Source organism: Pavona decussata, unplaced genomic scaffold (genome assembly GCF_977016875.1).
Source record: "Pavona decussata unplaced genomic scaffold, jaPavDecu1.1 SCAFFOLD_8, whole genome shotgun sequence".
Classification (NCBI taxonomy): Eukaryota; Metazoa; Cnidaria; class Anthozoa; order Scleractinia; family Agariciidae; genus Pavona; species Pavona decussata.
Genome location: NW_028145431.1, coordinates 1,924,170 through 1,941,754, shown reverse-complemented (window position 1 = coordinate 1,941,754; position 17,585 = coordinate 1,924,170). Strand labels below are relative to the sequence as shown.

The following is a 17,585-nucleotide window of genomic DNA, read 5'->3' as shown; positions in this document are numbered from 1 at the left end:
AGCTTTAAGGACACCTGTAAAAGCACAGGTCGCCCAAGCTCTACGTTTTGCGTTTACCTTTGCGACAAAAACACCAGCATCACAATTTTCAAGAGCATGAAAATGATCATGCTTAAATTATAGCAAAATTATAATGTTTTGTATGGGGAACAAAAGTATCGTATTTAAAGGCAAATTAGAAACAATTTTTCAATAAAAATTTCTCATCCGAATTCCTTTCTACTTCTTTTTGTGTCCTGTGTGGTTTGTGGGTTGATTTGAAGTGATTTCATGAGGTTGCAGCCATGAAATGGCTTAAGGACGGTGCCTACTATTGTTACTGCGCATACGTTCTGCGCATCGCGAGATACTCGGGTTTCCTATGGGTGGTGCCTACTAACACAGGAATATTTTTGCGCGGTTTAAAACGATACGGATAAAGCAGAACTTACCAAATGCTTTTGATATCTGAAAAGAAAATTGGGGGTAACCATGCATTTTTCAGAGATAATTAAGCTTCAATTTATGAAAAAATCCCATACATTGCTTTATATTTTGGCGTTTTTTAGAGATATTATTGCTTAATTATCTCTGAAAAATGCGTGGTTACCCCCAATTTTCTTTTTGGATTCCAATAGGCCTTGCTAAGATCTGCTTTTCTCGCATAGTCATAAACCGCACAAAAATACTTCGGTATTAGTAGGCACCGTCCTTAAGAGATGTCATTGGCACTGAAACTCCATAAAATTTTGTCAAATTGACCCAAGAACCACACAGGACACAAAAAGAACTGCAAAGGTGTTCAGGTGAGAATTTTTTATTGAAAAATCGTTCCTAATTTTGCCTTCAAACACAATACTTTTGTTCCCTTTTCAAACCCTTATAATTTCACTATTATACAATGGTCATCTTGATGCTCAAACTATGTGATGCAGGTGTTTATGTCACACAGGGCAACACAAATCATAGAGCTTGGGCTACCTGTGGTGAAAATACGAGGACAATCTTTTAGATCCCTTTTGTGTGATAGTTGCTCACATGTTTGAGATCCTGTTAGCAGTCAGATACCTCAAGTATCTCCCTGCCAGATGGATTCAGATGGCTTGTTTAAATCACGCACAATCAATATAAATATAACATTCTTTTAATACAGGATTTACATTTCCAAAAAAATCAGATATCTAAATCATCATCAGGATCATCGTCATCAAAATCATCAGCTTCATCAGGCTGGTAAAACACCTTCCCCACCCCCGTAGAGTTCACTGTAACTTCACTTGTCTTCTGTTCATGGTACATGTAAGGAAGCGTTAGGTTGGATCGAGCTTTTCGTTCATCATCTGTCAGTTTCAGATTAAATGTGAGGTTCTGTGTTGGATCGCCCTACAAGAGCACACCAGCAAAATCATTTTAAAAGATAAGAAATTTAATTTGAATAAACTTAACTAATAACTAAAATAAAAGCCACTTCATTTGATGATTCAATTTTATTAATAAATTACACAAAATTCATTAAATAAAGTTAAATTTGGTCCTGAGAATGAAAAACAGTTCAATGGAAAACTTTTTTTTTAGTGTTTTGAAAGGTTGTCAAATAGACTGAATCCAAAAGGTAATGCTCAACAAGTGGATAGCAAAACCTGACATTAAACTCCAACACAAAAGATTGAGCCTGCTGTCACCAAAAAGAAAAAAAAGTGGAATAGAGTTTGGTTTATCTTTGAGATATAAGAAAAGATACAATATAATCATTTTCTGTTTTATGTAACTATGTGAAAGGGGTGCATACCTTTTCGATACAAGTTTGTTTGGGGAGTGGGAAGGGGATGAAACTGTGGACAGAGCCTCCCTGTATGGAAAGTTCTCTATTGACTGACTCACCTCTTTCACTGGTTCAGTGTGGCTCACAGAAGAGGAAGCATTCCAGTCTTTTTCTTTGTGTTCCATCAGTTCATAATCATCACTAATGGTGACACTTTCCACCTGTTTACAAATGGACAAGAACATTGTTGTAGCACCAAAAGAATACCAATAATGTCCCCATGAACATTACATAAACTACAAATACCTAATATACACTTTGGAATGTAGATTTTCCTTTTTGCTAACATTTGCTACTTCCTAAAACTATTAAAGCTATATAAGTACAGTACCGCTCAAAAGTAAGTTACCAGTCTCGTCTCGTTTCTCGTGAGACGAGAGTCGTGTCTCTCGAGACGAGATTCTTGTCTCAAGAGAAGCGACTCTCGTCTCTCGATACGAGAATCTCGTCTCGCGAAAATCACTGAAGCGGAAATTTTGGAATATTACCGAGTTTCTCGTGAGAAGAAAACCACCGAGTTTCTCACGCACTTGTCTTGTGATGCATTTGTCCATGCCTTTTTTAAAACACGTGCCAACGTGTTCGCATTGTAAGAGTTATGTGATTCGAAACAATTTTGTCTTTATTCAGTTCAAAGGTTTCGATTCGTGCACAATGTAAGAGATGATTTATTTTACAAAAACTATATAAGTACTATAAGTGAAATTACATTATTTTGCCAGCTGTCAGTGGCACAATACTAGATTTGTCCCCAGTCAAGGTAACAATCTCTTTTTTTTTTCACGGTTAAGCACACCAAGAAGTGATGGTCTTTGAGAAAGTCAAACAGCATACCTTCTTGATTACTTTTCCAGTTTTTCTTTTGTGTAAAAGTCGACACCAAGTAACTGGTTCATCTGCAATGTTGTGAGACAAAATTATTGTTAGAAAATGAAAACAACAAATTGATAAATTAATTTAACTACTGGTTAATCAATACTGAAAGAATCAGACTACAAGACATTAAAAAATTCAACTAGAATAGGAGATTGAAAAGAATAAACAGTCAATGCAAGGTTCATTCCATAACTCCCTGGCTAATCAGCGAATAAAGCCAACAATGGCTATTAAGTTTTGGTTCAAGATAATTAAAAAAGGAACCAACATTCCAGCTATTGAGTTCCTACAGTAAATGTGGTAATATTAGCCAATACATATCTACCTGTGGATTTTTCAAAAAGGGGCCCACTCAAGTCTTCTCTAATGTTGCCAAATGAATATAAAACAAAAGGGCGCATAGACTTATATCACTTCCCTCTCTCTTCTCTCTTATTGCATCATTCTGAACCTTGTTGGGTCCATCAAACCCATGATTCAGTGTTGTTTGATAAAAAGCGTTCAACTTTTCATTGGCCACCTTTTAAAAATTTGGGTTGATAAAGAGCTGTACATGTACTGCCCTCTCAAAGATGGTACTTACTATTGTTCCTGCGCATACGTTCTGCGCATCTCGAGATACTCGGGTTTCCTATGGGTGATGCCTACTAATACAGGGATATTTTTGCACTGTTTAAAACTGTGGAGAAAGCAGAACTTAGCAAGTGCTCTTGGTATCCAAAAGAAAATTGGGGGTAACCTTGCATTTTTCAGAGATACAAAAAATCCGTGGTTACCCCCAATTTTCTTTTTGGGTTCCAATTATAGCCCTTGCTAAAATCTGCTTTTCCCGCATAGTCATAAACCACATTAAAATACTTCGGTATTAGTAGGCACCGTCCTTAAAAATTATGTACCAGCAACAGGCAGTTTTGCTGCCTACAGATGATGGTTTACCACTTAGTTCACTCTCATATTCTCTGGACTTAGCTTTTCCTGCCTGCTACTCATGAATGCCACGTCACTGATTAAGAAAGAACACTGTTGAGAGGGCTGTATTGAGTTGTTGTTTTACCATCACCTGTTTGTTGGGTGTCCTGTGTGAGCCAGAGAGTGGAAGAAGCCAGAAAGTTAACCGCATTTAATGTTTGATCATCATGAAGATCAGAATGCACCAGGCAAACAACCTGAGTGACTTGATAACCTGATAATAAAAAAAAAATAATGCATCAGGAAAATTAATGATTAAAGGTAATAATATTTTTGTAATGATATCATTATAATTAACTTTGGGCAAGTGAAGACATTTTCCATTTACCAATATTAATTTTTTATTATTATCAGCAACTGATAATGTGCAGTTCCAGAAAATAATATCCATACCCCCCCCCCCCCCAACAGAAGGGTTTTTGTTTTGCACCCCCATCCCCCCAGGAAATTCCAGTTTAGCCTCATATTTTGCTTCTAAAATTTTGGCTTCTAAGACCCCCCTCCCCCTAGAAATTTCTGATGACCTTCCATGGGGTAGGTATGGATTTTTCTAGGAACTGCACAATAAGCTTTCAGGAATAAATGCCAATGGAATCCTGGGTTTTTATTACCACGCCAAACCCATTTTTAAATTTCAAAATTCCCTCCAAGCCTTCCCTAAAGGAAAGACCCTAAAACGTCCTTTGAACAAATATAGCCTGGGGCATAATATTAAATAAAATATGTTATAATAATTAAAATTCCGACTATAATTATTATAGTCAGAATTTTACAATGATTGCCTTACATACATGTACCACTACCCTAACCCTGTATTACCTAGACCATTATTCTAAAATAACTTAAAATAAATTTATTTAATGCACAATAAATTGCATAATAAACAGCCACAGAGTACTGATGAGGTTTAACGTACAACTTACGCTATACCTGTTTGTATATCTGCTGAGCTGGAATACAATTGATGCAGTAAGGTGCAAACAGCTGGTGATGACTTCCATTGCAAGAGTCTGCTCAAGGAATCTACTACAATTGCTACTTTCGTCATGTCACCTGGAGAAAGTTAATGTATTGTACTATTGAGGCTGTCACTAGAGTTATAGCAATAAAGGTATCCCACTTTTGACAAAAATTCATTGAAAATCCACCTAATCCTTTGAAAGTTTTATAGGAGACATACCTCTTGGATGCCCAATTTCAATTTCTTGCTAAAAACCTGGTTCAGTTTTTAGGACTTCAAATTTTTGAAGGTCTAAGGTGACTCTAAACCCCTTCCCTAGAACTGTTTTTATTTTTTAAACCTGCAAAAAGTTGGATCTAAAACATTGATTAAAGTTCTATTAATAATAAAAACTGGGGACACTCAACTGAAGTTTACACACTGTATTCTCACCAGAAATGTTTTTGGAAACATAACTTGCCATATTGCCCCTGACCACTTGAGCCAAATTAGAGTTCTGATGGATGGTAGTGACTTGGCCATGACATTCACCTCTGTGAAATTGATGGAAATCACGGTTTACTCAAACATTGCAGTGTCTCTACATGTACCGTAGGTCTACCACCATTATATTTTTCCATAAACATCATTTTCCTGACTCTTTATGACCCACAATTACGGTAAATTGCATGCCTTTCCAGGCCTGGAAAATGAAATTACAAAATTTGCTGACTTTCCAGGTTTTCCGCAACTTGTACAAACCCCATTACATCAAAAGCATCAATAATTCAGGTACTGACAATGGTGTATGTGATGCACTGAGCTGCTGCTTCCCTGTGACTCCTTGACCTACAATGATAATGACATCATAAAAACACAAAAGCTTACTAATTACCTTGAAAGATTCCATCCCAAAGGATCTGAGAAACCATCATAGCAATGAATCCTTTAAAATGAAAATCAAACAAGAGAATGACAATATTGAGACACTGAGTTTTATTTACTGATGACAATTTAGAAAGTGGAGACCAAATAACATAAAAAACCAAGCTTACATGCTACATTGTATATACATGTATTTTTATGAATACATTCATTACAAGATTCATTCAAGTTTAACTTGTGAAGAAGTGAAGAAAATTAGCTATATTTTATGTCTCCAAACCTTTCTCTTAAATGTGGATCAAATGCAGTGATAAACTGTTTGGGGGCCACATCCCAAAGTATGGCATGCACAAAGTCTGCACTGAAACACAAAACTGTTGGTTAGAAAAAATATAAACCCAGAAAATTAGGAGTAGAAAGATACGGGGTATGTCAATGTTGACGTTGCACTACTGCGTGTACTCAGACTAGGGTGCATTCTACGTATGTCTCATGCCAGACATACCCAAAGAGTTTCAAAGTTCTACGCTAGCCTAAGGGCAACTGAAGTGCTTAAATTGCCAGGGAAATGTTACGCCGACTCCCCTGCCTGACTAGACTTTAATTCTTGCACTGGGAGAGAAATCCTCTCGTGGATATTGTTGGATAACAACAGTTCATTTAAATGGCGGAAGTTTTCAAAGGCAATATTTCTTCATGCCAGCACCTTTAAGGCAATCTTTTTCAAAAGGGAATTTGCACAGTATTGATTTAGATTCAACAGTAGATAACACAACAATAATTCCAGGAAGATTGTAGCACCTTTATATGCCATATTGCCAGGGCTGTCAACTCTCCCGGATAATCCAGGAGTCACCAAATTTTGAACTGTATCTCCCGGTCTCCAGATTTATGTCTGTAATCTCCAGATTTCAAGCCGTATCTTCTGGTCTCCAGTTTTATGTCTGTAATGTCCCGGATAATTGCCGAAATTTGCTGTTTGTCGTAGAGTCTACTTTCTGACAAGAAAATCTGAAATGTTTGGTGTTGTTTCTGGTACTGTTTACTTTCCTCCCCCCCCCCCCCCAACCCCTCCCCCACTGGACCTGTGAATTTGGCCTTGATGCGACGCCTCTGTAAGGCACTTTGTTATTGCTAGCCAGGGAAGTCATATTCTCCATATTTGAAGACGTGTGAGGTTGACAGCCCTGTATTGCAGTACCTGTCCTGTAATCTCTTGTGATAAAAAATAAGCTTGAATTGGTTTATTTCCAATTCACTCAATTTTTGTTTACCTTTCAAGAAGTGATTTTACAAAACAGTACAATAATGGTCTGCCATTCTGGTTTATTGTGTCTACAAAATAAAAAGGAGCCATACACTTGTTATACCCGTACTGCGATCTTGCATCCTACATCAGAGATAAATTTCACGAAATTTATAAGCTTTATAGTTCACAGATGTTTCAACGTTAATTTTACTGGTATATGCTCAATTGAAGCCTAATCTAAGGAGAATAGCGGGATAGAAAACTTACCATGGACGAGTATAAGATGCGATTTTTCTTTTCCATTTATAATATCTCCTAGGAGCATTTTAGTTCTCGAGTGTTTGAAGAAAAACTTTTCACTCAGCTGCGGTGACGACCGCCATGTTGGCCGCGCATTAAAACAAAACTGGGTCGAGAGAAAAACAGTCAAACTGACCAGCGGAAGCATTGCTTAGCAACTGGGCGTCCATGGTAACCAATTTTCATTGAACGAAACAAAAATTTCTCATTACAGTCCTAATTGTTCGAGAATAAGGATGGAGGAATATGCTGATGCGAAATGGAATCTTCCGGGTTGGAGAATAGAACAGAGATATGCTACAGATGTTTTGATAGGAAATTGGAACGAGGAGCGAAGAGTGGTAAGTGAAAATTATCAATTGACTTACATTCTGTGGACATTCCACGCGATGTCTGGCTATTCAGCTGGGCTATTAACACAGTGAAAGCTAAACAAACTATGCAATGAGTAGTCTGGAATCTTGCGTTGTCGTTTATCGTTTTGAAAGTAACCATTAAGGGCTAGATTTTCATCATTTTTCTTTTTTTAACCTAAAAAGGCTCCTACATGCTTGTTGATTTTTGGGTCTCGAAAATTAAAAGCACGCGTAAAATGTAAGCTTATTGATTAAATGTCTTTTGTTAAGAAGTGTAATTAATTCTTCCGAAGTATTAAAACTCCAAACGTTATTTTTAACTTCAAATAGCACAGTTTCTTTAGAAATTAGGTCATCACTGGCTACGTAGAGTTTTCAACAAAACCTAGCCTCCCTCTTTCAGCTATTTCCTCTAAAATGTGTAACGGAGAGGCGATCGATTACTTGCAAGAGACATTTATAAATCATATTGAAATCAATTTAAAATGGTATCAAAGCTTACACTTTAAAATTAAACAAAGAAAAGAAGATGGCTTTATAAGATTGGAAATTTCTGATATGTTTCACACAAAAAAATATGAAATTCTTGAAGGGAATTTTTTAGTACATTAATATTGTTTTGTCCACAACGGGAAGTTTTCGAAAAAAAATCCTGAATGTGCTTCAATTAAGTTAATGTAACTTTTAGCAGCGTACACCTTTAATGATCAGTGTATCAACACTGGTATTCTTATAGCTGGCAAAAATGCTGTGTGTATTTGTGACATTGTTACTATATTCCTTCTGTGCTAGGGGAATAATTTTATTTATACTTTTGTTAATAAGAGGCAGCAATGCCAAGATTAATGGATAAAGGGATTATTCAGTTTCTAAAGAAACTGTGGTGCTGCCTCAGTGGGGAGTGGAAATGAATGTTTGGTTTATCAGCAGAGTTGATAAGGTAATTTAACGTAATTTTAACATTTCGAGCGTTAGCCCTTTGACAAAGCAGAGAGGTAACACTTGAAACGCAGGCACTGAAATCTCTTTATGGTGGCCAAATTATCGTATCAACTCTGCTGACAAAATCAAACATTCACGGGAAAGATTAGCCTGTTAAAAAGGACAATGTTTGCCAGTTCCACCACTGGTTCTGACACTACATACTTAGCTTTTGAGTCACCTGAAGGCTGAAATTGGACTAGCTTTACTCATGCATGCACAGTGCCAATTTAACTTGATTTGCGACTGTTTTCCCTTGTTTTTAGTTTGAGCGCGGCAACTCATTTTCTGACAGTACTCACCGTGTGGATTTTAAGAATTATGGAAAATATCTACCTGATGTCACAACCAGGAGAAAAGCACTTGAAAAACATGATGTAAGTGAAAAATAATTGATTTTTTGTAATTAAGCGGACTTAAGTACCTTACATAATAATTGGACATTAATTGTTAAATAAGAAAGTGTCTTGAAAGTATATTCTTGGCATTTTTAGGGTTTGGATCATAATATTAAAAGAGATTTGCTCAAGCATGTAACAGCAAAAACGAATGATAAAAAACCGACGTTTCGGAGTGGTCATGACTCCATTGTCAAAGAACTATGTAACAGATCATTATGTTAATTTTTCGCGCCAAGATCGCTTTAAATGATGTAATTTGCATGATCTATTAGATATAGTTCCTTGACAATGGAGTCATGATCACTCCGAAATGTCGGTTTTTATCGTTCGCTTTTGCTGTTATATGCTGGATCATAATAACATTTTTGCTTTCCCATTAATTTTTTGAGACCAAGTATGGGTCATCCAGGTAGGTCAGGTTACACTGTACAGTACATAACAAGGACTAATAAGTGTCAGAAAAAGGTTAGAGAACAATAGACACTTGTTCATAGGCTAACGCTGTACAGTAACTGAAAAGCAGCCAAAGACATTGTGCACAGTCAACACCAAAGTAATTTGCATGGTAGAGAGCAGAAGGGACAGGACTGGACTAATGCCAAAGAAGTCATATAGACACCCACAGTACAAAATTAACGAGTTACGGTAAACTGAGTAGATAGGAAGCCAATGAAAAGTGAGTATAATTTGCATTTTAATGATACATAAGTACATTAAAATTTTTCCTTCAGGGATTAGGAAAGGAGTACCTTTTCTCTCATCACCAAAAAGCATATGAAGGCAACAGAATATCATGGTATGATCAGCAATTTAACAAGCGTGAAATTGGAGAGTCTAAGCTCCCTCCACTGAGAAGCTGGGACAGACAAAAGTTGGCCTGGGCACCTGAGAAATCAGACTACCCTATTCAAGGTTTGCCGAACATTGCTTGATCTTGATCTAATACAAGTATATGCAGTTTCAGAAAATATACATTCCCCACCTCACCCACAAGAAAATATATATTTTTTCTATAAAGACCCTTTCCTATGGAAATTCGAATCTAGCTTCACACATTTCTTTAAAATTTTTGTCCATTGAAAAGCTCACCTCTCTGAAAATTTTGTTCGTTCTGTTATGGGGGCAGGGGGGCGGTGTTATATGGATATTTTCTGGAAGGTTTAAACAGTCACAAACAAAGTGAACAGTTATCTCTCACACCAGTTTTTTTTTTCTTGCATAAAGTGCTGATCTTAAAAATATGGTACTTTTCTCTCTCTTGTGTTCCTGCTAATGTTGGTTGGTCTTTACTTGTATTAGTTAATGTAAGATCTTGCTGCTTGTGCTAGCGTTGATCACTTTATGAAAACCAGGCTTTTGGAAAAACAATGTCAATGTCATTGTCAATTTAATCAGACCTACCACAATGAACATTAAGAGGAAGTGCATGTACATGTAACGAAGATTGTCTTGCTCCACTTTTCCCAACTTGTATTCTTTTAATAATCGATACACTGTAGTGAGAAATGATCATTTTGTTCACTTTATACTGTATCTCTAAGTTTACTAATTAGCTAACTAAGGGAATGTTAATTACTATTATTTTGCAGGGCATCCCACAAACTATGGTCTACTACAAAAACTTCAACAAAAGTGGAAGAAAGAGGCAGCCATGGAAAACCTAGGAACACATGTGTCGACATACAATCTGTCATACAACCGTCATCCAAAAGATTCATTTGCTTATCGGCACTATGCCCCGCCCAAGAGCCTGTCATGTCACTTTCACCCTCACCGTGTCAACAAAGATCTGCATTTACGAGGAAAGCAGCTCAACACTGCACCTGAATTCCCACCAACTCTTGCTGTTCCGCATAACGTACCTCCTGACTTTCCACAATCAACTATTCTAGCAGTTTAAGGTCATTAATATTTATTGGTGTTGATTGATCAAAGGGACTTCTTGCCACAGTCCTTGTGCAACACTTTCCAGGATCCTTTTACAATGAAACTGTGAAGAGAAGACTATCAAAGCAGTTATTTTGTATAAACTCATCATCCTTTTATTGGACAGTTTCTTGCAAAGATAAATTACAATGTACTGAATCCAGTTATCCTGCAATACAGATGGAACAAGAAGAACAGCTTTTGTAAAAATAATTTTTGAACAGAATTCCAAGTTAACTAATAACTAGGCTTATTGATTTCTTCAAGAGTAACAGAGCTTATATTCCCTCAACTGGTAACCAGTGTGAAAATTACAATGAAATTGTTTTACATTAGAATAGAGGTCAATTTTACTTAAAAGAAGAATCTTGGTAACTTTGAGTTGGTTAACTAAAACTCTTTGCTAATTCAAAACGAAGTCCCCTTCTTTGCTACATGTAAAATGGGCTTTATAAGCCTGACAACTCAAATTTTTGTTAAGTAAACATAAAGAGTTTTGTGTATACCATAATGGTTCAATTTATCAAGATTCTTCTCTATTTACTTGTTGAATCAATTCAAGCCATAGTTACTGTGAAGTAAAGGACATTAGAATTATGGTCAATTTTATCTTGTTAAGAAAAGTGTGAAACATATTCTAGTCAGTGAAATGACCTTGGCTAGACTTGGTTACATGACTATAAATTGAATAGTTCTCCTAAAGAAGAATAACAAAAGGTTTCTGTGTTGTAAAATTTCACCACAAGTAAACTACACACAATGTACATTATTGAGATTGATGTAATATATTTTCAAAAATAAAAATTGCACTTCTTTTTTTTAAACACAGGAGTGAGAACAATTTTAATATGATAAATTGATTTCAACACAACAATCCGTCAACCTAAATGACCCAAGGGGCAGCTAGTTGGGGCAGGACAAAGCAAATTGTGAAGTTCCAGAAAATTTCTTTATTCCCCACACAGAAGGTTAATTATTTGTTTTGCACTTCCCCCTCCCCCAAGGAAATTCCAGTTTAGCTTTATACTTTGCTTCTAAAATTTTGGATTTTAAGAACCACCTCCCCCAAGGAAATTACGTTGACCTTTCAAGGGGCAAATGAACTTGGCAGGGCAAAACTTTTCAAGAACATGCTTATCTGAAAATGTTTGCTCTGTTGATGTTTTCCTAGTTTACTTAATCTCTCCCCAACTAACTACCCTGGGGATCCAAAGATGCTCAATCCTATACTTAGGGATGGTAAATATAAGGAGAAACAGATTGATTGGTGATTTTTGACAGGGTGAAAAAAATCATGCCCCACCCCCACCAACCAGATGACCAGTTGAGTATTATCAGTGAAGAGTACAAGGTACAAGGAATATCTAAATATTCTTAACATACCGGCAAACCTGGATCAATTTGAAGAGCAATTGCTCTTGAAACAGTAATTGCATAATTTCCATTGTTAGGGTTTGTTTATAAGTAACCACAACAGACAAAAGCTATATCCAGATTTAAACCCAGTTGATGATTTTTTTAAAAATCACACTTAAAAATCATGAGTTAAAAATTCTACCCATATGCATGGGTATCTGTCACTTGTCTTCTCAACATGTATCAAAATTCCAAGGAAAACTTTTATTAGTTTTCCATTTCGCTTATCTTCTATTAAAGGACTATAAAATGACCAACCACTGAAATATTCTATCTGCATTTTAAAATAGAATTTTAATTTAAAATAACTTCCACTCCTATTTTATATTTTGTATTTAAAAAATACCTTCAGCATTCAATTTGGTAAGTAAACATACAGCACTACAAGGTAAGATGGAAGTGCATTTACGTGGAATACGTTGTATTGGGGAGCAGGGTTGAATGGGGAGCAGGGTTGGCGCAGTGTTTGAGCACTCGCCTTCCACCTATGTGGCCCGGGTTCGATTCCCGGACTCGGCGTCATAAGTGGGCTGAGTTTGTTGGTTCTCTACTCTGCTCCGAGAGGTTTTTCTCCGGGTACTCCGGTTTTCCCCTCTCCTCAAAAACCAAGATTTGATTTGATTTGATTTGTAATTAGCTTTCTTGGATTGTAAAGCGCCTTTGATCATTTAGATGTTAAAGGGCGCTATATAAGTATTAAAATTTTAAAAATTTAATTTAAAATTTAGTTGTTACAGGGTGACTATGTCACATTGATTAAAATTTTTAATCTAAATTTAAGTTAGAAAAGATCAAAACTTTTACCATAAATTATGTACCCTTTTGTATTTTAAATTTATAAAGATTACTGGCAAGGGAGTTTATCTCAAACCATGCCCTTTAATTTCAAACATTTTCCGATAAAATTCTGGACAGAAAGTGGCCATAACTATGTCTAAAACAATGGCTGTTAAGCCCCATATTCTATGAGGACCATTTACAAACACAGGTCTTTTCATGATTGATACTCCAAGATGTTTGAACTTTGTGTATCTTTGATTCTTAGCACTGCATAGATGTTCCAGGGAAAGAGTGAAGACTGATTCAACCTGAGGTATTAAATAAAGGGAAAAAATAATTATTCCCTTCTGTACAAAATATCAAAATTGTGAAGGGTTTACAGTGCGGACACTCGAATCGTGAACGGCTAAGGCTAATTTTTGGACTTTTCTCTCTCTGCAATATAAACAGACTAAAGAAAATTTATCACTCGCTAAGAACTTTTCATCTTTTTTCTGATTCAATGTTGTTTAAAAAGGTAGGATTCATTGTTTTCACGGGAGTTTCTGATCGGACAGCATTTGAAAAAAAAAGGCGAAGAAAAGCCTTGACTGTTCACGGTTCGAGTGTCCCCACTGTAAAATAAGAGTTCCCATGATAAATGACTTCCAACTTCATAATTATTACCCTTCCCTTAAGTTGTTGTTAACCCATTAAGCCCCAGCTTATGGGATATTCCAAAATTTTCTGAACCTCTGTCAGGCTGTCAGAATATTTTTCAAAACAAGCTGACAAAATCTTGGCCCCTTTAATTTGAATGCAATCTTCAAAGGTGCGGACAGCAAAAAACAGGAGTGTAAAAATCTGACCTTCCATAGGTGGGTGCGGATAATTAAGTAATATATCAAACACGAGAAAGCATGTTCATCAGATATCCAAACATCGAGAAGTAGGTTGAAAAAACGAGGCGCAGCCGAGTTTTTTTAAGCGACTTCGAGGTGTTTGGATATCTGATGAAACACACTTTCAAGTGTTTGATATGGCTTCTCAAATGAGCAATAGTTCTTGGAGAAATTCAAGGCTAAAGTTGGCAAAATGTTATGGTAATTAGGATCACATATCCAAACCTCGGTCACAGTAGTGATTTTCTTTGCTTTCTCTTAATGAATTATTAATGAGTTTGAGAATGGAACATTCCTACTTTTAGCATCCAAGGTACCTTGTCAAATATTTGAGTAGTTTGACCAACATATAGCAAAATATCTGCGACTGTGCCCCTTACAGTAACTGACATCAGCCCTCTACTACATTCAGTATTCTTACAGCTATTCATTAATCAAATTTTAGGGGATTTTAAAACGTACCTCCTCAGGATTCAGTTCAAGGGAATTAACATCAATTTCTCCAATAAATCCAAGGACAGCTGTGATTGCAGTTTTACCAAGCTACAATATTAATATACCAACAAGACAAATAATTAGCACACTACGGGTATCAAGGCTTTTGCCTACCTGGTTCACACAGCCTAGTGACGGAAGTGGAATTGGAATCAGAGTAGGAGTCGGAATCAGAAGAATCTTCTGATCTGGTTTGAATCAATATGATGGAAGCAGAAACAGAAGCCTCACTTTCATTCAAAATGGCTGAAGCCTGCCATGTTAACCGTTCTCAGTCTCTTGTAAAGGGATGGGAATGAGCTATGTGATTGGTTGATACTTCTGGTTGCCCTTCCGATTCCAATCAACCAGTTCACACTTGATTGCAAGCGACAGAATCAGAAGTGGAATCAGAAGAAAAAGAAAACATTCTGATCCTTGTGATTCCGATTCTGTCAAGCTTAAGATTGCGATTCCATATCCATTTTTTAAAATCACACTGGAACAGAAGACTCCTTACGCTTCCACTTCCACTTCCAACTCCTCTTCCAATTCTGTTGCCAGTGTCAGAAATGGCCCTAACAGGGATGTCCTAGGTTTTGCTCTGGCACCTACAAGGAACATGTAAAGGCAAGCTGTACATAGTTTTTGGCCTTGTGGTCTCCTTCAGGAGGCAGTTGCTTTTAAGGTGTATGATAAATAATACTGGGCATGTAACTAGTGAGACATCTGTTATGGCTGAATATGCTTGATGCCGACTTTGCAGATGATGTGGTGATCTGAATTTGTGATCTGCAAGGCCAACCCTTCATTGCCAGACGAGAACTGTCCCATAGCACAAGACAGGAAGTAGTGGAAAACACTAGTGGCCAACTGCATTGTAGTTGGCTGAGTGAGTGAGTGATCTGAATGATTAGGTAGCTGTAATAAGCATGTCTAGCTTTAAAACACAACATGAAACACATTGTGTGAAAAAAAAAAATCATGCAGTTCACCATTTCAATGTCATGAAAGCATTTGCCGGTAGTCTATATTAATATAAGTAAGACTGATAGACATTTACACTGTATAATATTACAGTGTGATGCGCCTTACTGTCGCCAACCAACAAACTTTTTTTTCAAGTTAGCCAATCAGGATACGCGAATTTGATTAATGGTCACACCTCCTTGCAAAGTCCAACTGCTTACAGCAAAGTGACGCAACAACAAATTATCGAAAACATGTTGTTTTGTATTTTATGAACAAGGAGGAAGATATCCTGATTGGCTAACTTGTAAAAAAAGTTTGTTGGGTGGCCACGGTAAGGCACGTCGCACTGTAAAGAAACACCCCTCCAGATTCTCAAAAGCAATGTATTATTTATTCAGTTAATAGGCATATTTACCCTGTCGGGCATTGGTGGCATTGATGCCCAGACATGCACACAGCTTCTGTCAAGACCTAACTCTTCTTCCATCTCTCTGATGGCCGTCTCCACCAGACTTTTGTCCTCAGGATCTTTTTTACCCCCAGGAAAACTGGAAAATTATCATCATGGCAATATTAGTAAGACGTTGACAAGCAGAAGAGGATTCCCTTTATCCCTTTACACCATATATATATTACCACTCACCCCATACAGTAAATGTAATTTGCATGTAAGACTTTAGACAAGCTCACTGCTCACTCTGCGTAATGCGCAGTTTCAGAAAATATCCATACTCCCTCACTGAAGGGTTTTTGTTTTTGCACACCCCACTCCCCCTAGGAAATTCCAGTTTAGCTTCATACTTTGCTTCTAAAATTTTGACTTTTAAGACCCCCCTCCCCCTAGGAATTTCCATGACCTTCCGTGCGGTGGGTATGGATTTTTTCCGGAACTGCACAATGTGGCTAAACAAAGCACCAAGCTACCATTACTACTATCACCCAACATTTTAGATACATGCAGTCTTTCCCAACAGAGAAAACAGAAAGTTCAATTTCTTGATTCAACATAATGGAGATAAGTCAGCACTTATGTAATAATAATTTGTTGGGTATTGCCTTATTATATAATTATGTGGAGGCACGGTGGTGTAGTGGTTAGCGTGTGGGACTTTCAATCGGACGGTCGGAGGATCTGAGGGTCATTGGTTCGAGGCCAGGTTGGTCTCTTCATTGCTGTGTTGTTTCCTTAGACAAGAAACTTTGCTCCACATTGTTTCTCTTCACACAGGTGTATAAATGGGTACTGGCGACGTACTGCTGGGGGTAACCCTGCGATGGACTAGCATCCCATCCAGGGGGGAGTAGCAATACTCCTAGTTGCTTCATGCTACAGAAACCAGGCTAAGCTCCGGTCGTGTGGGCCACTTAGGCTTTTGTGTGACTTTACCTTTACCTTATTATATATAGTGTCACGTGATACGACAAACCTTATATCCCAGGTTTTACTGTAAGTTGCTCATTAGTCATTGTTCAATAAAATTAAAATCAAATGTAATTAAGAAGTCTCGGCAAGTGAGTATCAATTTTCATTGACTGATTGAATCAATCCATAACAATCAATTACATTATTATTATTACTGATTAATCAATGATTGAATTTCATTGATATTTGATATTGCTGTGATTATTACATACTTTTGTCCTGGTTCCAGGTACAATGAGATACTGACCTAACTTCGCCTCTGTGACTATTCAACTGACTTGAACGCAGTGTGAAGAGCACTGAAGGAGTAGAGTCCACAAGACAGAAAGGTACAAACACGGCTGCTTGTTCAGAGCAGGTTGCTAACAAAGATTTGCGAGGCTTCATCCGTCCTAACTGCTGTACAAGACGTGCTTTATTCACCTCTGAAAAGGCGTCATTTAAATTTGACAACGTCCTTGATGAGCTGGAAGTTCTTATCCATCTAAACTGTTCCAGTCTTGTTAAACTTGGCGATTTGCTGTTACACAGCTGTGGTGAGCCTAATGAGCCAGTGGCATTGAGATACCTTGAAAAACATCTTACAAACGCTTTAGGATTGGCAATGATGCAGTGATTTGAAGGAAATCTTACACTGAATTTCTGCAATTCTTGGAAGAGTCTTGAACTCACTATTGATGCAATATTCATCTCAAGATCTTCTCGATATTATTTTAGCGCAATTTCTCCACACATTCCAGTAATCCAATAAGTAATTGACAGTCAATTTATGACCAAAGAATTGTACCCACTGATGTTGCTCACTGCTTCTTATTCTATAAACGGAATTTCATTCTCAAGGCTACAGTTTTTCATTAAAAGTTAATTGAAACGAAGGAAAAAATCCACTGAAGAATTTTCTTCAAAGATGACGGTAGATCCCCGCCATTTTGAAGACGACGGCGGGATACTTCGT

At 37.1% G+C, this 17,585-nt stretch overlaps 3 protein-coding genes across 4 annotated transcripts; 1 reads left to right on the top strand and 2 right to left on the bottom strand.

The window, feature by feature from the left end:
* Positions 1–1,107: 1,107 nt before the first annotated feature.
* On the bottom strand, positions 1,108–7,137 carry LOC146488847 (elongator complex protein 5-like). Of its 2 annotated transcripts, XM_085114235.1 has the most exons (10): positions 6,988–7,137; positions 6,746–6,806; positions 5,752–5,832; positions 5,482–5,532; positions 5,040–5,140; positions 4,577–4,699; positions 3,738–3,860; positions 2,636–2,697; positions 1,861–1,962; positions 1,108–1,362 (listed from the first exon to the last, which is right to left on the bottom strand). In XM_085114235.1, exons 1-10 carry the CDS (start codon positions 7,043–7,045, stop codon positions 1,153–1,155), a joined length of 972 nt encoding a protein of 323 aa, XP_084970361.1. In that variant the 5' UTR covers positions 7,046–7,137; the 3' UTR covers positions 1,108–1,152. The 2 variants fall into 2 exon arrangements, with proteins under 2 accessions (XP_084970361.1, XP_084970366.1); XM_085114240.1 differs by lacking the exons at positions 6,746–6,806; positions 6,988–7,137 and adding an exon at positions 6,273–6,518 and having other exon boundaries at positions 5,752–5,827.
* A 56-nt stretch (positions 7,138–7,193) lies between these two features.
* On the top strand, positions 7,194–11,508 carry LOC146488846 (cilia- and flagella-associated protein 107-like). Its single transcript, XM_085114281.1, has 4 exons — positions 7,194–7,361; positions 8,624–8,734; positions 9,490–9,670; positions 10,348–11,508. Exons 1-4 carry the CDS (start codon positions 7,257–7,259, stop codon positions 10,656–10,658), a joined length of 708 nt encoding a protein of 235 aa, XP_084970407.1. The 5' UTR covers positions 7,194–7,256; the 3' UTR covers positions 10,659–11,508.
* Positions 11,509–12,833: 1,325 nt separating this feature from the next.
* LOC146488845 (mitochondrial coenzyme A diphosphatase NUDT8-like) lies at positions 12,834–17,571 on the bottom strand. The gene is made up of 4 exons (XM_085114248.1): positions 16,878–17,571; positions 15,623–15,755; positions 14,224–14,304; positions 12,834–13,188 (listed from the first exon to the last, which is right to left on the bottom strand). The coding sequence occupies exons 1-4, from the start codon at positions 17,318–17,320 to the stop codon at positions 12,961–12,963; spliced, it is 885 nt and encodes a 294-aa protein (XP_084970374.1). The 5' UTR covers positions 17,321–17,571; the 3' UTR covers positions 12,834–12,960.
* Between the last annotated feature and the right edge of the window lie 14 nt (positions 17,572–17,585).

Coding starts and splice junctions, on each gene's coding strand:
- LOC146488847 (XM_085114235.1), bottom strand. CDS start 7,045: ATGCTCCTAGGAGATATTATAAATGGAAAAGAAAAATCGCATCTTATA. Junction 5,833..6,745: donor GTAAAATCACTTCTTGAAAG/GTAAACAAAAAT, acceptor TTTGTGTTTCAG/TGCAGACTTTGTGCATGCCA. Junction 4,700..5,039: donor TGTTTCCAAAAACATTTCTG/GTGAGAATACAG, acceptor AACTTTCTCCAG/GTGACATGACGAAAGTAGCA.
- LOC146488846 (XM_085114281.1), top strand. CDS start 7,257: ATGGAGGAATATGCTGATGCGAAATGGAATCTTCCGGGTTGGAGAATA. Junction 8,735..9,489: donor AAGCACTTGAAAAACATGAT/GTAAGTGAAAAA, acceptor TTTTTCCTTCAG/GGATTAGGAAAGGAGTACCT. Junction 9,671..10,347: donor ATCAGACTACCCTATTCAAG/GTTTGCCGAACA, acceptor ATTATTTTGCAG/GGCATCCCACAAACTATGGT.
- LOC146488845 (XM_085114248.1), bottom strand. CDS start 17,320: ATGAATATTGCATCAATAGTGAGTTCAAGACTCTTCCAAGAATTGCAG. Junction 14,305..15,622: donor TGCCACCAATGCCCGACAGG/GTAAATATGCCT, acceptor TTAATATTGTAG/CTTGGTAAAACTGCAATCAC. Junction 13,189..14,223: donor TTGAACTGAATCCTGAGGAG/GTACGTTTTAAA, acceptor TTAATACCTCAG/GTTGAATCAGTCTTCACTCT.